The sequence below is a fragment of the Ahaetulla prasina genome, chromosome 2 (assembly GCF_028640845.1).
Source record: "Ahaetulla prasina isolate Xishuangbanna chromosome 2, ASM2864084v1, whole genome shotgun sequence".
NCBI lineage: Eukaryota > Metazoa > Chordata > Lepidosauria > Squamata > Colubridae > Ahaetulla > Ahaetulla prasina.
In genome coordinates, this window is record NC_080540.1 from 149,221,867 (window position 1) to 149,240,206 (window position 18,340).

At 41.2% G+C, this 18,340-nt stretch overlaps 1 protein-coding gene across 1 annotated transcript in view; it reads left to right on the forward strand.

The window, feature by feature from the left end:
• The window catches only part of COPRS (coordinator of PRMT5 and differentiation stimulator), a 168,436-nt gene that overhangs the window by 112,939 nt on the left and 37,157 nt on the right, over positions 1-18,340 (forward strand). Inside the window, exon 4 of the mRNA XM_058172809.1 lies at positions 17,930-17,981. Coding sequence (XP_058028792.1) covers positions 17,930-17,981 — 52 coding nt within the window. The remainder of the gene's footprint in view (positions 1-17,929; positions 17,982-18,340) is intronic.

Genomic DNA, 18,340 nt, shown 5'->3' on the forward strand with positions numbered 1-18,340 from the left:
TAGAAATCTTTCATTATAAAGTATGTAGCTGAGAATTATGTTCAAACTTAAATATGCTTAATGAAAAATGATTGGCTTGGGAAATTATTGTGACACAGTTATTCCACCCAAGGAATAAATTTGTCAAAACTATTTAAACCCCTTCCCACTTACATTTCTGATACCAAAGAAGGTAGTGGTGTTCACAATTTCCCATGTATCGAGACTGTAAATATTTTCCTTAAGCTAAAGTTTGAAGGGTTGATAGCCACAAGGCAGCCTCCTGATCTTCTGAAGGATTGCAGGAGGCTCTCTAGTGATGTAGCCATTGGGTCCATTTTTAAGCTTTTTGAAGGCGTGTTAAGGCCAGGAATGGAGCTAGAGATCTCCCATTCCTGTCCTCCAGTCTTGATAAATGGGGCAAAACTGGGCTGTTGAAATTCAATCAGTTTCTCACTAAATCTTGATTCCAGTTGCTTGAGTGCCATATTATATTCTACTGGGTCTTTCTGGGAAAAATGGAACTGAAAGGAGAACAGAAAGAGGGGTACTGTGTGCAAACTGGCTTTGCTTCTGTCTATCCTGATTCAGAAAAAAATATCCTCACAATTCGATAATTCCTTCTGTGGCCTTTCTTCTGTTTATGGCATAGATAATGCCAAAGCTTCAGAGACGTTAACAGAAATTGCCCAGGTGGAAAGTTTGTAGATTATGATGATGTAATACAGTAATCCTCGATTTACAACTGTTAATTTAGCAACCATTCAAAATTACAAGAACAATGAAAAAAAGGTGACTTTAAGACTGATCCTCGCACTGTGCAACATCCACACTGTCACGCGATCAAAATTGGCAACCGGCATGTACTTACGATGGTTGCAATGTCCAAGGGTCATGGGATTACCTTTTGCGACTTTCTCAGCGAGCTTCCAACAAGCAAAGTCAACGAGGGAAGCTGGATTCTTTTAATGACCACCTGATTGCTTTAACAACTGCAGTAATTCGTCTAAGAACTGTGACAAAAAAGGGTGGTAAAAATCAGACACGACTCACTTATCTGCCTTCCTTAGCATGGAAATTCTGGTCCCAATTCTGGTCGTAATTAGAGGACTTTCTGTAATTTAAGTGTTCTATTTATTTATTTATTTATTTTTTGATGAAAGATTGAGCAGGTTGTTTCAAGCGAGTTATAAGAGAGCAAAGCATTGCTTTTTCCAATTCTTTGGCTTTTGATTTAATCTAGGTATATATACAGTTTATAAATCCTCAGGGCCTTTCCTCAGTCTCTCTTTCTCAGAACATGAACATGCCCTGGCAACATCTTCAATCAATCAGAATAGAACTGGAAGGGACCTTGGAGATCTTCTAGTCAACCCCTTTCATAAGCAGATCTTATACCATTTCAGACAAAGGGCTGTCCAGTCTCTTTTTAAAAGCCTCCAGCGATGAGGCTTCTCAACTTCTGAAGGCCAGCTGTTCCACTGGTTAATTGTCTTCACTGTTAGGAAGTTTCTCCTTAATTCCAGCTTGCTTCTCTCCTTCCTTAGTCTCCATCCATTGTTTCTTGTCTTGCTTTCTGGTGCTTTGGAAAATAAGAAAATAAGTCTTCTACCATAATTCCATGGTGTGGCTTCACAGATAGTCCTCAGGTTACAAACATGAGTTCAGCAACCATGCAAAGTTGCAACAGTGCTAAATGAGGAAGACTTATGACCGATCTGCAGAGTTGCAGCTGTTGCATCATCCTTGCAGTCATGTCGTTGTGCTTCAAGTGTTTGGGTGCCCAGCTCATGATTACAATACCGCAGTGAGCTGTGGACACATGATCGCCTTTTGCAACCTTTGCTGAGGGTTTCCTGCAAGCAAAGTAAATGGGGAAGCTGGCAGGGAAAGTTGCAAGTTACTCCTGACCTGCCTGCAATCAGTAGTGCCTGCCTGCAACCCCCATTGGCCATCTTGCTGCCAATAGGACCCACCTGCAGCATCCCTCGGCCTAACCATGCTCAGTAGCCCCCCCTCCCAGCACTCAACTTCCCGCCTGCAACTTTCATCCGCTGGCCTGCTTGCCTAGGACTCCGGTCACATTAGGTCCTGTATTAATTACCAGTGCAGTCTCTGAGTTTATGAAAGCAACCAGGACTGCCATGACTAAGCAACGAGGTCATGTGACATTGTGCTTTATGACCACACCATTTAGCAATGGAAGTTCCGGTCCCAAATGCCGTTATAATGCGAGGACTACCTCTAATTTTGTCTCTTGTCTGCGAAAGAAACCGATTAAGTTTCCTTAGCTGTACTAGTTTTAATAGGGCTGATTTAAGTAGTCAGTGCAACATGAAATGCACAACCCTAAAATATGATTCCTGGGAAAAAAGAGATTTTAAAATATATGGAAAATGGAATCCACAGAAGCCGAACAAAGCAGGAAATATATCTATGAAGGAAATGTTGGACACAAGATCTAAATATTTTTTTTAAAAAAAAATCAATGTCTTCTTTTTGAGGGAGAAACACATTCTTTATTTGGCAGAGAAAAAGGAGAGAGAAGACAGGAGAAGTTTGCTTTTAATTTTGAAATTATGTTTTCCTTATTTTCTGTCTTCTCCCAAACTATTGTAGCAATTCTTGGAAATGTTTCAACTGCATCAAGATAATTATTATTAAAACAAAACAGCACCATGAAATATTTTTTTAAAAAAGATGCTATGCATTTGCAACTAACTATATTTGATTTATTTAAAAAAAATAGAAAAGAGATGTCCCCAAACAAACCCAAAATACAAATCAAGAAAGAAAAGAAAAAAGTTAGGATAATTAATATAATTTACTACCTTATATATTTTGTACTTATCAATAGTCACTTGTTTCTAACGAATTCATTGCTATGATATAATATTATTGTAATGGATACTTCCAGAAGTAACAATTTAGTGGTCATTTTATTTCTTCTCCCTGTTTTCTCTCCTTCAGCTCTTGCCTATCCACGAGAAGAGGTCCTAAGCCTCAGATCCCAAATCTTCTTCTGGTTCATTCAGTTGAAGAAAACTGGAGAGCTGAATAATAAGTATTTCATGATTTAATTCCAAGGACATCAAGAACATTTTTTAATTCTTCCAGTAGTTGTTATATTTTAATTTATCTCTAGCTTTTAAGATGTGATTTTTAAGTTTCTGATTATATGATTGTTTAGAATTAGAGAGGCTTATGGCAGAGCAATTAAAGAATGAAGAACCCGGATAACCAGAAGAATATTTGGAATGGTTTACTGTGAAGCTGCAAAAGCTACATATTTGTCATTGAACATAAAAGCTTGATTTTTCATGGAGTAAATTATACAGTGTTTTCTTGATGGCTTTTTCCTGGGTTCAATTACACTACATTTTCTTGATGCATCTTTCCTGGGTTAAATTATACTACATTTTAGCTTATTTACTGCTCTTGTATGGGTTTGCATTCTAACTAAAGGCAAAATAACACTATAAATCTTTGAAAGTTTTATTCCAATTATCTTCATTTGCATCAGTGGAGGTGGTTGTACCCCCACCCCCCATTTAACGGTATGATTAATTTTCTTCTGGTTTTGGATTCCTCTCCCTCTCAGTTCCCACAAGCATGATCTCATTGTTTTATGGATAGAAGTTCCCACAGTGGGTAACATATATTTCACTGGGAGAAAACTATTGTGTTGCCTTGCCCATTTCTATCCCTCTTCCTTAATGCACGAAATTATTTTCATGTCATGAAGCTGGAGTTCGGTCACTGAAGAATGAACCGAAGTTTAGAAAAGTCATGATGTGGACACAACTTTGGCAAGCAGAAGTGCATCTTAACATGATGATTTTGGTGGGTGGTTCCTGTGGATATGACCAATCGGCACTGGCTAATCCACCAATCAGGGACAGGGTAGTGCTCATTGTCAGGCCTGCCATCTTCAGCATACTTCTCTTGGAGGGCATTCTGCCATAAAATGCAAGGGAGGGCGGGAGGCAACTGAGGAAGTAAGGAATGGTAGTAAAGGAAGGGAAGGATGACAGATGGACAGGACAGGAACCAGAGGTGTCAATCCAGAATAAACCGGCCGACCAAGGACGCAGCCTGAGAACAGAAGGCGAAACTACATCAAAGAGGCGGCAAACCTCAAAGCCATTCCCAAAACATCAAAAATGAATGCTACTGGACACTGATGGGCTGGTCAAAGTGGGGAGGGCCAGGGAAAGGGGTAAATTGTAGGCTTTGCATGGGAATACTCAGATCCAGCTTCACCTTTACTGTAATCGCTTGAGTTCTTTAGTAAAAGAACCTTTCACTTCCAATAGTGGAGACTAGGGTCTTTCTTTCCTAAATTTCCAAGTTGGGACAAGCCTGAAATTCGCTCTGCTGAAAGTCATCCTCGTAATCCAAACAGGAAGTCAGCAAAAGGAAGGTAGTGGTGACATAGGTGAATACCATAGACCAGGGGTCCCCAAACCCTGGGCCCCGCAAGCAGCGGGTGAGTGCGCCAGGCTTTATTTGTGCATGCACGGGATTAGGTTGCACGCACGCAACCATCCGCTCTCCCCTTCCGCCACCACCAAAAAGGTTGGGGACCGCTGCGGTAGACTGTGCGGGTTTTGGCGCTGTCATTAGGAGTTTGAAATGCAAGAGGCAGTGACATCAAAGAATGGTAGACAAGTTCCTGTGTGATCTGTAAAAAAAAAAACCCAAAGAGCTTAAATGTCCTTTGGAGTCTTCTGAATAATGATTAGCAATGTTTCTCTAATATCTACTTAGGTATTAAAGATATGTCACACCAGCTGTTCTCCCCCCTCCAGTATGTTTCCCTCGATATATTGGAACAGCTGAATCAGTTAGCAGACTGTCTCTCTGGTTAATTCCCAGTGTTAACAACAGACGTTCTGCTTCCCTTTCCCTCTCTCCCGTTCTATTCCTTTTTAACAAGCCTTTACTTTCATTTGTTTGTTTGATTTTTATCTCGAATGTCCCTAATACAGGTAGTCCTCCAGTTAGGACCACCATTGAGCCCAAAATTTATGTTGCTAAGTGAATCGTTTGTTAAGTGAGTTGGCCCTATTTTACGACTTTTCTTGTCACAGTTGTTCAGGGAATCCCTGCAGTTGTTAAATTAGTAACACAGCTGTTAAGTGAATCTGGCTTCCCCGTCGACTGCTTGTCAGAAGGTCGCAAAAGTGGATCACATGATCCCTGCCGGGGACACTGCAGCTGTCATAAATATGAGTCCGTGGCCAAGTGTTCAGAGTTTGATCATGTGACGCAAGAGTCCTAAATGTAAAAAATGGCCGTAAGTCACTTTTTTGAGGGCCGTTGTAACTTCGGATGGTCACTAAATGAACTGTTGTGGGGAACTACCTTACTCTTTCCTCCTCTTAATTTCCCACAACAACAGCCCTTTGTGGTGAGTTGGGCTGAGAAAGAGTGACTGGGCCAAAGTCCTCTAGCTACCCTACCTAAGGAGGAACCAGAACTCGTGAACTCTTGGATCCCAGGTCAGCGCCTTAACCACTAGACCAGACTGGCTATAGTGAGTCAATGGGTAAATCTGAAGGTCCATTCTAGCCTAAGAATATAATTGTCTGGGAATGGTTTTCCAAATTCCAAGCTTTCAGAGAGACAATTTCTGATCTAGCCTGGGATTCTTTGTATGAAATGCTATGGAGCTCTGCCCCAGAGCTATTTCCTATTCTTTCCGTTTATTAATCACAGAGCTTATTAGTCACATTAACTCCCTTCTTTACTCTCCCAGTTATAAGCTGTGTTCGCATAACATACCGAACCACAAAGGAGCCAGACGCATTTCAGGCTGTCTTGTTTTGCAGATCCAGCCTCTGTTGGCTAGGCTGTGATTCAGTGAATTTTGCAAACCCAAAGTTCTCTTTCAACGAATTCTCTAAGCAGCGGTTAAGTTAAGTGAACACAGCCATCGCTCCTGCGAAAAATAGGACTTTCCACAATCTCCCTTTACTAATTGTCATGCAAACAGCAGCAGCACAAAGGAGGATGAAAGAATATATATATATATAGAGAGAGATGATCTTAATAAATGATGATCTGAAAAATATTGTATTGAGAATTCTCTCCGCTTCTACATTTATGTAAATGCCTGTTTGGGGGTTTGCTTGTTGCAATTTATAAAGCTGTATTTAAAAAAATGAAATAAGGTGATGAATTTGGAGAAAAAAGATACAATTTTGGAACCAGGTATAAAAAGGTATCACCATTAGCATGACTAACTCTCTCGTGCTGGCTTCTCTGAGATATTCCTGGAAGTATCTGCATGGTATTTTACGATACATATTTTTTCAAGATCCAGTCTGGGTCGGTCACCTGGACCAGAGGTTTAATCGTCCAAACATTGAGACTTGTACTGGAGCCCATCTTCAGGGAACTTCTGTCTACTCTATTATATGCTTTGGGTTATTCAATGCATGGTATTTATGGAGTGCCTTCCTACTGGTGTTATTGGTGTGTTGATGGCCAGCAATTAGCTGCTTTTTTCCTTGTGTTGAAAAATTTCTTTCTTTCTTTCTTTCTTTCTTTCTTTCTTTCTTTCTTTCTTTCTTTCTTTCTTCCTTCCTTCCTTCCTTCCTTCCTTCCTTCCTTCCTTCCTTCCTTCCTTCCTTCTTTCTTTCCTTCTTTCCTTCTTTCTTTTTCTTTCTTCTTTCCACCCTTTATTATTTTATAAGTAACTCAAGGTGGTGAACACACCTTCCTTCTCTTGTTTTCTCCACAACAACGATCCTGTGAGGTGAATTAGGCCATTTTCATACCTAAGGTGGAACTATAACTCCCAGTCTCCCAGTTTATAACTTGGTGCTTTAACCACTGGACCAAACTGACTCATAGTCTATGTTTTCACACGGATACGTTCTCTTGAAGCTATAACTAAACTCATTTCAGGACAGCTGGTACTGGCAACACCTGAAGAAGTTATAAAAGTCTCCTCCCGTGGAGAGTTCATTTTTGGCAGGGGTGTGGGTGATGGTGTGAAGGGAGAGGGCTGCTCCTCAAAAGCATTCACCGTACAGATCAGCCACAGTATGCTGGAGAAGTTTGTTTTTGCAGTTTGCAGTGGCTCACAACCTTTTCCCCATTGAATTCTTTGTTCGGTCACATTGTCTGATCATGCACAGACAACTGTCTAGACACTATTTTTTAAAAATGACATTTATTCTACTGTAGCATAACATGTCTTGCAGGAGGACAGAGAGCGTGAGCGTAGATTGTGAATTCAGGGGGGGGGGGCGGATAAAAAGAAGCTCGGAACAGACAGCTGCACAGAACCTCGATGGTGGTCAGGACAATAGCCTGGCTCTAGTCAGATCCTGACCTACCCGTTAGACATTGGGAAGCTACATTTCTTTCTTAATTAAAAACTTACCTCAGGTATTCCATTTCCGATGATTCATGGCTGTTGTCAGAGGTGGCTTTTTGCTAGTGGAGCAAAGTAAAAAAAAAATTTTAAAAAAAATCTCCAAAGAGCCTGTATCTTGTGTCCTATGAATCTGAATGTCCTTTTCCTGCGCAATTTTTCATGTTGCAATAAAGAGCAAGCAGCACTGTTAAACTAGGTCTGTAGAGACCCGCTGTTGAACACTAATTAATGTTGGACTCCCCACCCCCACCCCGAATGTGTACTCCCTTGCCCTATATTTGTATCCCCAGCCTTCCCCCAAACTGGATGCCTTCCAGATGCGTGAAAAGTAGCTCCCAGAATTCTCAGAAAAATAGCTATTTTTACTGGGGAATTAAGAGAGGTGTGTTTTTTTAAAAAATATTCGATGTTGTGACTTGCCTCAAAGAACGGGGTGAATTGTCATTTGGATTGAGGCACTTCTAGTCCCTCAACCTGTCTTACTGAACTATAGTTCTAGAGGAGCGGCCTCCAACCTTTCGAGCACCAGGGACTGGTTCCGTGGAAAGAGGTATTCTGCGGACCAGAGGGGGCGTGGTTTCACATGCTGCCTCCACCCTGCAGATGGGGCTGTTCTTGTTTGCGCAGACCGGTTGCTGGCACGCCACAGACTGGTGTGGGTCCACAGACCAGGGGCGGGGGACTCAAATTGTAGAATACTTTGAGAAAGAGAAGTTACCCGTAAACCAAAGTTCATGTCCGTAGTATTCTTGGACACAGGCAGTCAGAACCACTCATGAATCGTGGAAGCTTTATAGGTGGCTCTCAACTTACGATGACAATGGGTAGCTTTACAGGTGGTCCTCAATTTACGGCTACAACATTTCTGGTGATAAGCAAGGTGATTATTAAGTGATTGGTGCCCGGTTTTATGACCTTTCTTGCCGCATTGTTAAGCGAATCATTGCAATCGTTAAGTGAATCATGTGGTTGTTATGGGAACCTGGCTTCCCCCATGGACTTTGCCTGTTGAAAGCTGGCTGGGAAAGTCACAAATGGCAACTGCAGGAGCCCGGGATGCTGCAACTGTTGTAAATACACGCCAGTTGCCAAGTACCCAAGTTTTGATCACTTGACTGTGAAGATGCTGCATTCATTGTAAATGTGAGGATCGGTCATAGGTCACGTTTTTCAGTGCTGTTGTAATCTTGAATGGTTGTAATTTGAGGACTATAGGAGAGGACCAAGCTGAGCCCGAGGGAGGGGTCAAATGCGTTATAAGCCATGAATCATTGCACGCCGACAAGAGATCTAAGTCCAGCCTACCTTGAATGCCTCCTTAATTCCTGCTCACTTCCCTTGACCGTTAGTAGCTCAGATTTTTGTAGAGAGCTTAAGCTTGCAATATATCTTTATACTCATTTGAACTGTCTGAATCTCCTGATTTTCTTGGCGCTTGACAAGGACTATGTTACAAAGATCTCACCAGACTGCATTCTCTTAGGAACAGTCAGATAAGGCTTCAGGGATTTGGGGACGTCGGGCCTCTGCCGCTTTCTGCGTTGCAAGGACTCTAAGCACAGTCCTCTCTTCACACCTCCCTCCAGTCTAGCTGGAGATTCCACCACATCCTAGCTATGCTGAGCTTTTTCCTACTTCGTGCTCTCTGGACTCTTAGATTGCAGCTCCCGTCGTTTTCAACCAAAAATGCAGTCAGGCTAGCACAGATGGATAACCTCAGGCTGGGGGAAAATGGGAATGGAGAGTTGGACCAAAGGATTTGGGAATCCAGCTTCATGACGGTGGACATATTTAAGAGAGATTTTTGGGAATTGTAATCCAAAGGTATCAATTTGGAGAAAGGCTAGCCTAGCAAATCCTTTGGCAGTCCTTTCAGTGACTAAGCAAATCTAAAATGTGCAAAATTGTTTGAGTGGGTGTTGGGGGAGTTGGAATGACTCAACTGAGTCATCCAAATACTTCTGCATTTTCTTCATCATATAGCTAAGCAGTTCCGGTTGAGATTGCATGGAAGCATTCCTCAACCACTGTTCCTTTTTTTTTTTTAAGGGTTTTAATCTTCGATGATTCAACAGTTAAAAACACTGTTCCTCTTCAGCTTTTGCACAGATCCCCTATCTCCCTGATGTTTGCATGCATTGACCTTTGGCACCCTTCGAGTCACAAGATTTATTGTGCATTGCATTGCAATGTTTGGGGTGTGTCTTTTTCTTCTTCTAGCATCTCTCATTCTTGCCAATTTTTTTTTCATTGTTTATTGGACCTACCAAATGTTTTTTGCAAATTTAAAATGTCAAAAATTGGTTTTGAATTGGTTTATGAAACTCCATGTGACCCGCTTCAATAGATTGCACCTGAACCACCAGTTTAGACCACTTCAACAGTAACAGAGTTGGAAGGGACCTTGGAGGTCATCTAGTTCAACCTCCTGCTCACACAGGACACCCGTACTAGGGATTCGAACCGCTGAACTGCTGACCTTTCTGATCGACAGGCTCAGTGTCTTAGCCACTGAGCCACCTAGTCAGGCTAATTCCTTTTTGCTTTGAAAACAGTGGTGGGAAACCCACCACAATAAATATGTGTGTGTAACGGGTGAAATGTTCCCGGTTTGGACCAGATCACCCGATCTGGTAGCGATGGTGGCAGGTGGTTCGGAGAACTGGTAGCAAAAATCCCTGCCCCCTGCCCCACCTGAGCCACCCAATCATCAGAGGGGTTTTTTTTCACTTTTCTTCTGCCGAGTAAAAAAAAACAAACCTCTGATATCACGCGGCTCAGCTGGGTGTCATAACTAACACCTTGACTTGGACCTGAAAGCAAACCAGCACCTGGTGCAGCTCGCACAGCAAAGGTGTTAGATGCACTGTTCTATAGGGCTCCAACATTACCTGTGTGGCAGAGGTGGGTTTCAGCAGGTCCTGACCAGTTCTGGAGAACCGGCAGTGGAAATTTTGAGTAGTTTGGAAAACTGGTAAATACCACCTCTGACTGGCCCCGCCCGCATCTGTTCTCTGCCTCCCGAGTCCCAGCTGATCGGGAGGAAATGGGGATTTTGCAGTAACCTTCCCCTGGAGTGGGGAGAGAATGGAGATTTTACAGTATCCTTCCCCTGCCACGCCCACCAAGCCACGCCCACCAAGCCATGCTACGCCCACCAAGCCACACCCACCAAGCCATGCTATGCCCACCAAGCCATGCCCACAGAACTGGTAGTAAAATTTTTTGAATCCCACCACATATTCTACACCAGCTGAAGCTCCCGGATATTTTTCAAGGGTAGCCCCACATAGAGTGCATTGCAATAGTCTAAATCAGGGGTGTCAAACAAGGCCTGTGGGCCGGATCTGGCCCATGGGGTGCTTAGATCTAGCCCGCGGAGCCACCCTGGAAACAGCAAAGGACCAGCCTGCAGTGCCCCTGCCAGTGAAAATAGAGCTTGGGAGGGCCACATGCGGCCCTCCCAAGCCTTATTTTGGCTGGCAGAGGATTGCAGGAGGCCATCGCAGCTGAAGACGGAGCTCAGGAGCCCATTTTCACTGGCAGAGCACTCAGGCCGCCAGAGGTGCCCCCGACATGAGTGATGTCGAGCTGGCCATCATGCCCAGCCTGGCCACGCCCACCTTAGTTCCCTGAGGTCAAACACAACCCTGATGCCTCCCTCAATGAAATTAAGTTTGACACCCCTGGTCTAAATGGAGAGTTTAGTTTGGGGTATAGCTTGGGCATGCAGGAAAGATACATTTTTAAAAAAACATATTTATTTTCTGATATCAACAAGAACAAAATACAAAACAGAAAAACAAACATCCAGCACTAACAATGAGGGGGGAAAAAATATTTTGCGCAAAAAATGGGAAAAGGAAAATAACCCAAATGTCAAATAGATCTAACATCTAGCACATTGCAAGAGCCCAAATAGAGAGTTTAGTTTGGAGTATAGCCTGGATGTGCCAAAAAATAATAATATACATTTTCAATTAGCATGTGAGGGCTTTTTTCCCCCCCTAAAAAGTGTAAGAAATGCTGAACAATCTATAATATTTGGTAAAATTTATAAAAACACTTTACTTAAGATGAATCTCTTCAAAGTGCAGTAATAAACCAGAATTGCTTTTGCCTTTGAGTCATTTGTTCACCATCAGCCATGGCCCTCTATCAAAGAACCAGAAGGCAAGACAAGAAACAATGGATGGAAACTAATCAAGGACAGATGCAACCTGGAATTAAGGAGAAACTTAATTTGACAGTGAGAACAATTAACCAGTGAAACAGCTGGCCTTCAGAAGTTATTGGGTGCTTCATCACTGGAGGATGTAAAAGAGAGATTGGATGGCTATTTGTGTAAAATGGTGTAGGGTTTCCGATTTCAGCAGGGGTTGGACTAGAAGACCTCCAAGGTCCCGTCCAGCTCTATTCTGATTGATTGATCATGAAACACAATGGAATCAATTTGGTGCTTGCCATCTAATGCCTTCTAAGTGATGCTAAAACTAATCTTCTATTACCCTTCATCAGAATTTTTTTGGGGTTGAAATAGCAAACCAAACATCTTTCTTTAAAAAAAAATATTCCTGAATATTTCTGCACTTCATACTTTGGCTCACATGAAAATAGTAAGGAAGTATTGCTATTTTTTAATAAGTAAACTAATAACAATGTTTGGCGACAGTGTTCAATTTGATGGATCGTAAGCAATGGTGGGTTTCCAAATTTTTTACTACCGGTTCTGGCATGGCATGGGAAGGATATTGTAAAATCTCCATTCCCACCCCACTCCAGGGGAAGGATACTGCAAAATCCCCATTTCCTCCTGATCAGCTGGGATTTAGGAGGCAGAGAATAGATGGGGGCAGGGCCAGTCAGAATTTTTACTACCGGTTCTCCAAACTACTCAAAATTTCCAGAACTGGTCAGAACCTGCTGAAACCCACCTCTGATCGTAAATTCACCAATTTCACTTTATATTTTGGCTTGATTCATTCTTTTAAAATGTTTAAAATGTTAATTGATTGTATCTTTCTCCTGCTATCCTTGGCATTCCCCCTGCCCAAGCACTATTTAAGAATCCAGTGATTTTTGATGGGCACTTTTGGGGCATTTTGTAAAGGGCGAATTTGAAGAGAGGAAAAAAAAAGAGAACAATTTTTTAATCTCTGTAGGATTCTGCAGCATTAGTATTCATGTCTGTTGAGTGAATAGTTTATGTTAGCAGCAGCAGCAGCTTTCTTAGTCATAAGAAGCTTATTTATAATTGGTAAGAATCTGATGTTTATTCCTGTATTTATTTGGATTCATGCACTGTTCGGGTCAGAAAGATAACTGGATTGAAATTAATGCTATGCCAAATGCTTGATCCATTTCCTTTCATCCCTTTCATGAAGCTCCCTGTGTTTGAAGGAAAGCAGTCATTTGGCAGAGTACTGCTTTCAGCCCAGTTAAACATCCTATGACTCTATTGATTTTCAAACTGAAAGGCTTGCATGTTTATTGCAATAAATATAAACACATGTAAATAATGCCTCTTCAAGTGGATATAAATAATGCAATCTGAAGTGGAATGAACTGAGAGTTGAATTCCCTGCAGCACTGGGGGAGGGAGGGAGGAAGGAAGTCGTTTTAAGGCTCTTTTAATTTTTTTAAAAAAATCCCTAAGTGTTCCCACTGATACATAAGGGCTCCTTCCTTCCTTCCTGCCTTCCTTCCTTCCTTCCTTCCTGTAAGATTTCAGAAGTGGTTTACCCTTGTTTATTCCTAGGGCTGAGAGAGAATGGTATTGGCCCAAGGTCACCTAGCTTGCTTTGTGACTAACATGGGACTAGAACTCACAGTCTCCCAATTTCCATTCAATGTTCATCAGACTTTTTGTGTGCATGTATTTGATTTGATCCTCACTCATTTCTTACTTTCTTTTCAGTTATAGCATTGATTCCTCTCTAATGTTTCACATTCCCAACAAATCTCTAAAATATTCCAACAGTCCTTCCCTTCAGAGTCATCTCAAATATTTCATCACTTTTTTTAATCATGGTCTCTCTGCTGGAGGCGCCCTTTCCCCTCACTACAAGAACAACTTTTTAGCTTTATAAAAATCAATGTGCTTTCTCGGCCTCTTTTAATCTTAACCATTCCTTCCTCTTGAGTACATTCTTTTCCATGCTTCTTTTCCTCAAAATCTTTTTCTAATCTTATCCTCATATTTTGCAACAATCATTCTCATATATGTACATTTCTCATCCACAGTCTTTTTCACTTCATCATTCTACCAACCTTCCTTTTTTGCACTTTTTTAACGGGAACTATGTGCATACTACTAACAGGCAGTGGTGGGATTCAAGTAATTTAACAACCGGTTCTCTGCCCTAATGATTTCTTCCAACAACCAATTTGCCAAACTGCTCAGAAAGTTAACAACCGGTTCTCCCGAAGTGGTGCGAACTGGCTGAATCCCACCACTGCTAATAGGTGATTCCACTTTTCATAGCACTATCACAGAGTATATAGTACGAGAAGGATTTGAATGAAAGAATGTGCCAGGTGGCATTCCAGTTTTTCCTGTTGTTTTATTTAACTTAAAAGAAATTTCAGTTCCCTAGCTTCCAGCCAGCACATGATTTATGACCCTGTAATTGTTTTGCATTTTATAGTGAACGGTTCTCTTCCCTCTCAGCATTAGAATCTGTTATAAAAGTAAAAGACTCTTACTTTTCCTCTAGACCTAATTTTTAGTTTGAAGCCATTCTAAGCACTAGTAGAATAAGAGAATAACAGAGTTAAAAGGGACCTTGGAGGTCTTCGAATCCAACCCCCTGCTCTGGCAGGAAATCTTACACCAACTGTGTCAAACTTGAGGCCCGTGGGCCAGATGCATCACATGCTGGCCAGACCCACTTCCGGTTTAGTGAAGGGAAAAAAAGTTGCAATATGTCACGTGATGACAAGGTGACGCTGTGAGTGTGACACCCCTGCCCTAAACCATTTCAGACATCTTAGCATGTGTTGATATAAACTTAGCACATAGCATATATGCACCTTTCAGTGCTGCTAAATACTAAACCTACCCCCTCTAAAGTTAGGAAAAGGGCTTATAGAATTTACAAGCAATTTTCCGTGTAGCCCAAAGGAACTGGTAATTGGCCTAGATTCAACTGGGATCTCCTGATAGGTAAGCCTTTGATCTTTCTTTCTTTCATCTATCTTCTGGCAAATATCAGTATTGCTTAGTAATTTTGTCTCACGTTGCTTTTCCTTTTAAATGGTTCACTCATCGTTGAGTACTTTGTGGAGGTCCAACTACTTCTGAACTGATGAATCTTCAATGGCACGCGCACACACACATAGATTACCAGCTATTCTTTCTCTGAATTAAACCCAATAGTCATCTGTTTTGTTTCAAGGTTGGTGATAGCCACAACAAACATAACATTCAAAGCTATCAGACTCCAAGTCAGAGTCAAACTCTGAATTGTGGCTTATAGCACCATCTGTAACAGCCTCTATTCTTCTTCCCCAACAAACTGATGGGTTGTTTTAAGACCTTTCCCTTCACCATCTATGTATTTGCCAATTTCTTTTATAATCAATTGTGTCTTCCAAGAATTTAGATTATTGTTTACACCTAATTGCATTGCATTGCATTGAGATGTATTGTATGTATGGGAATCATTCTTGCTTAAATTTAAACTATGTACATATACAGATTTGTCATAGTTTCTTTTTAAAGCAGGGCTCATCATTTTCTCTTGCTGACGTCACTGTTTTCACTCTAGCTTCTTTCACTTCTTTCCTTTACTCCCATGCCAATATCCCCCAAATCCAGTCACAATATGTGCCACATTCAGAATGTCTCATCACCATTTTGTTGGCACACACTAATCAGCATACATTAAAATGAAATTTTGTTGCATACAGCTCTCAAAGGGTCACCACCTCCAATATACGCTACATAAACTTGACTAAATAAATACATACATACAAAATTATGCATACACCCAGATATATGACACAGTGAAACAACAAAGTCTAGTTCGGATGTACTGTATGTATGTACATGGTGAGAAAAACAAAACTTGCAAGCTTACCAGATGGATCGCATAGGGAACAAAGCTGTTACAGAATCTGGTAGTCCTACTAGAAATACTTCGAAATGTCCTCCCAGAGAGGAGCAGAACAGAAACAGACTGTAAAATGGATGTGTGGGGTCTCTAACAATGCTTTGAGCTCTAAGCACATAGTGCTTATAAGCAGTAGCCTCAATAACAGGAAGCGAGCTTCCTATAATCTTCTTGACTGTCCTTACCACTTTCTGTAGGGACTTTCTTTCTGAGGCACTGCAGCTGCCAAATCAAACAGTGATACAGTTTGTTAAAACGCTCTGAGTTGTGCCTCTGTAAAAAGTGGCCGGGACAGAAGGAGAAAGATGTGCTCTCCTCATCCGATGCAGGAAATGCAGACTTTTGCAGACATTGTATATTTTACTCTAGTTCTCTAAGTCTATCTTGACAAATAGTCAAATCAATCATGTTACCAGAGTTATTTTAATTCTTTGGCTATTCATTAATAGACTTATGACTAAACTGTGTATTTATATAAAATAGATGAAGCAGATACTCAGCAAGCAGTCACTGTTCTTATTTATTATTGGATCTCCAAAGAGGCAAACATTTTTTCCCCGTATATTTGCTATCTATTCATGACAGGTAGCAAAATAATTTCCCCATGGATTACATTTATTTAGGGATGCTGTATAATTTTCCCCTAAATTCATCTCCAGTTCTTTCATCATCTCCATTCATTGCCGTATAACTTACAAGTAGCACTAATCCGAGGATTGTTACACCCACAACAGCTACTTACAGACATATGGTTTAGGCCTTTCATTCATAATTAAACCTACATTTTAACTTCCTTGCATATATTCATGAGCTCCGCTCCACCAAATCCTTCTTTCAGATCTTAATGTGTCCTTACTTTCACCCTTAGTTTCAAAGATATACAACGTATCTCTTTTTTCCCTTTCTTTTTATTCAATAATTCATGCTCTTTGTCACTTTGTCTTTTCATATTCCGAATGGGAATTTCCATATGGCATGGTCATCACCAGAGGACCCCAAAATGCTGACTTCTGTTGCTTCTTATGGCCTTGATCAATAAAATCTTTCAGAATAACACTTTTAGTATAAAATAGTGAAGGTACGGACCAGAGGTGGATTTCAAATTTTTTTACTACTGGTTCTGTGGGTGTGGCGTGGCTTGGTGGACGTGGCTTGGGGGGCGTGGCAGGGGAAGGATACTGCAAAATCTCCATTCCCTGCCCACTCCAGGGGAAGGATACTGCAAAATCCCCATTTCCTCCCAATCAGCTGGGACTCAGGAGGCAGAGAATAGATGGGGGCAGGGCCAGTCAGAGATGGTATTTACCGGTTCTTCGAACTACTCAAAATTTTCACTAATGGTTCTCCAGAACTGGTCAGAACCTGCTGAAACCCACCTCTGGTACAGACTTGATTACCGGCTTCACACCTGTACCACATATTGGTAGTCCTCAACTTACAACCATTCATTTAGCGATTGTTCAAAAGAAGCTGAAAAGAGTGACTAACAACTGGTCCTCCTGCTTAAGAACCATTGCAGCATCCCTACACAGGATAAAAATTCGGGTGCTTGGCAACCAGCATGTATTTATGCCACTTGCAGCGTCCCAGGGTCATGTGACTGGCTTGAGTGGCTCAGACTGCTAATGCAGTCTATTAACAGCAGCTGCCTGCAATTACTGCAGGTTCTAGTCCCACCAGGCCCAAGGTTGACTCAGCCTTCCATCCTTTATAAGGTAGGTAAAATGAGGACCCAGATTGTTGGGGGCAATAAGTTGACTTTGTATATAAATATACAAATAGGATGAAGACTATTGCTAACATAGTGTAAGCCGCCCTGAGTCTTCGGAGAAGGGCGGGATATAAATGCAAATAAAAAAAAAAATTCCAACCTGCCAAGCTGGCTTCCAACAAGCAATGGGAGAATCCAGGTTCACTTAATAACTGCATGACTCACTTAACAACTGCAGTGTTTCACTTATCAACGGTGGACAAAAAGGTCATAAAATTGGATGAGATTCACTTAACACCCACTTTGCTTAAAAAATAGAAATTCTGGCTCCCAACTGTGGGATCATAAGTCAAGGACTAGTGTTTCCTCCCAGTAGTTAAAGATAGTATGGTTAATTTGGGCACATTTTGGCCAGCATCCCAGTAGCACATTAAAAACCCAATTTTGTTCCAAGTGTGACCATGACATTCTGGACAGGCTAGGATCTCTAATTAAGAGGCTGTCTGGCAAGCCAATATCCTGTGCCAGCATCTCAACAGTTAAGAGGTACATGCACTATTAGGGAATGTCAACCTTTCCAACTTTCAATTTCCGAACATTAGGGATACTCAAAAGTTGTGACCTGCCTTGGGGATTGTAAAAAATATTGTGGTTACTTTAATATAATTTAGATGTGATTGGTAAGTAACTATATAAATATCATAACTTTTTAACATTTTCTTTGTTTCATTGCAGTTGATAGCACTGAAATTTCAAAACATTTGGGCCCGAAGCAACAATGTTTCAGGTACTAAGACAATCAAATAATAAAGGAGCATTGGTTGAAAATCTGTACATCAATTTCTATATAATATTTATTTTAGCTGTAATTTGCCTGCCATTTTAAATAGAAATGTAGTTTTCTTGCAACCTATTCAATAGGATTAATTTAACAAATCTTACTCCAGTTTTCCTTTCCTTTCCTTTCCTTTCCTTTCCTTTCCTTTCCTTTCCTTTCCTTTCCTTTCCTTTCCTTTCCTTTCCTTTCCTTTCATATGCTTCCATATGCTTTCCAAGTTCCATATCTCAAGAGGCTAAATAATCATTCAGAAGGCTTTAGAACAGTATTTTAAAGCAAGCCAATGTACTCTGACCTTAAAGATATAC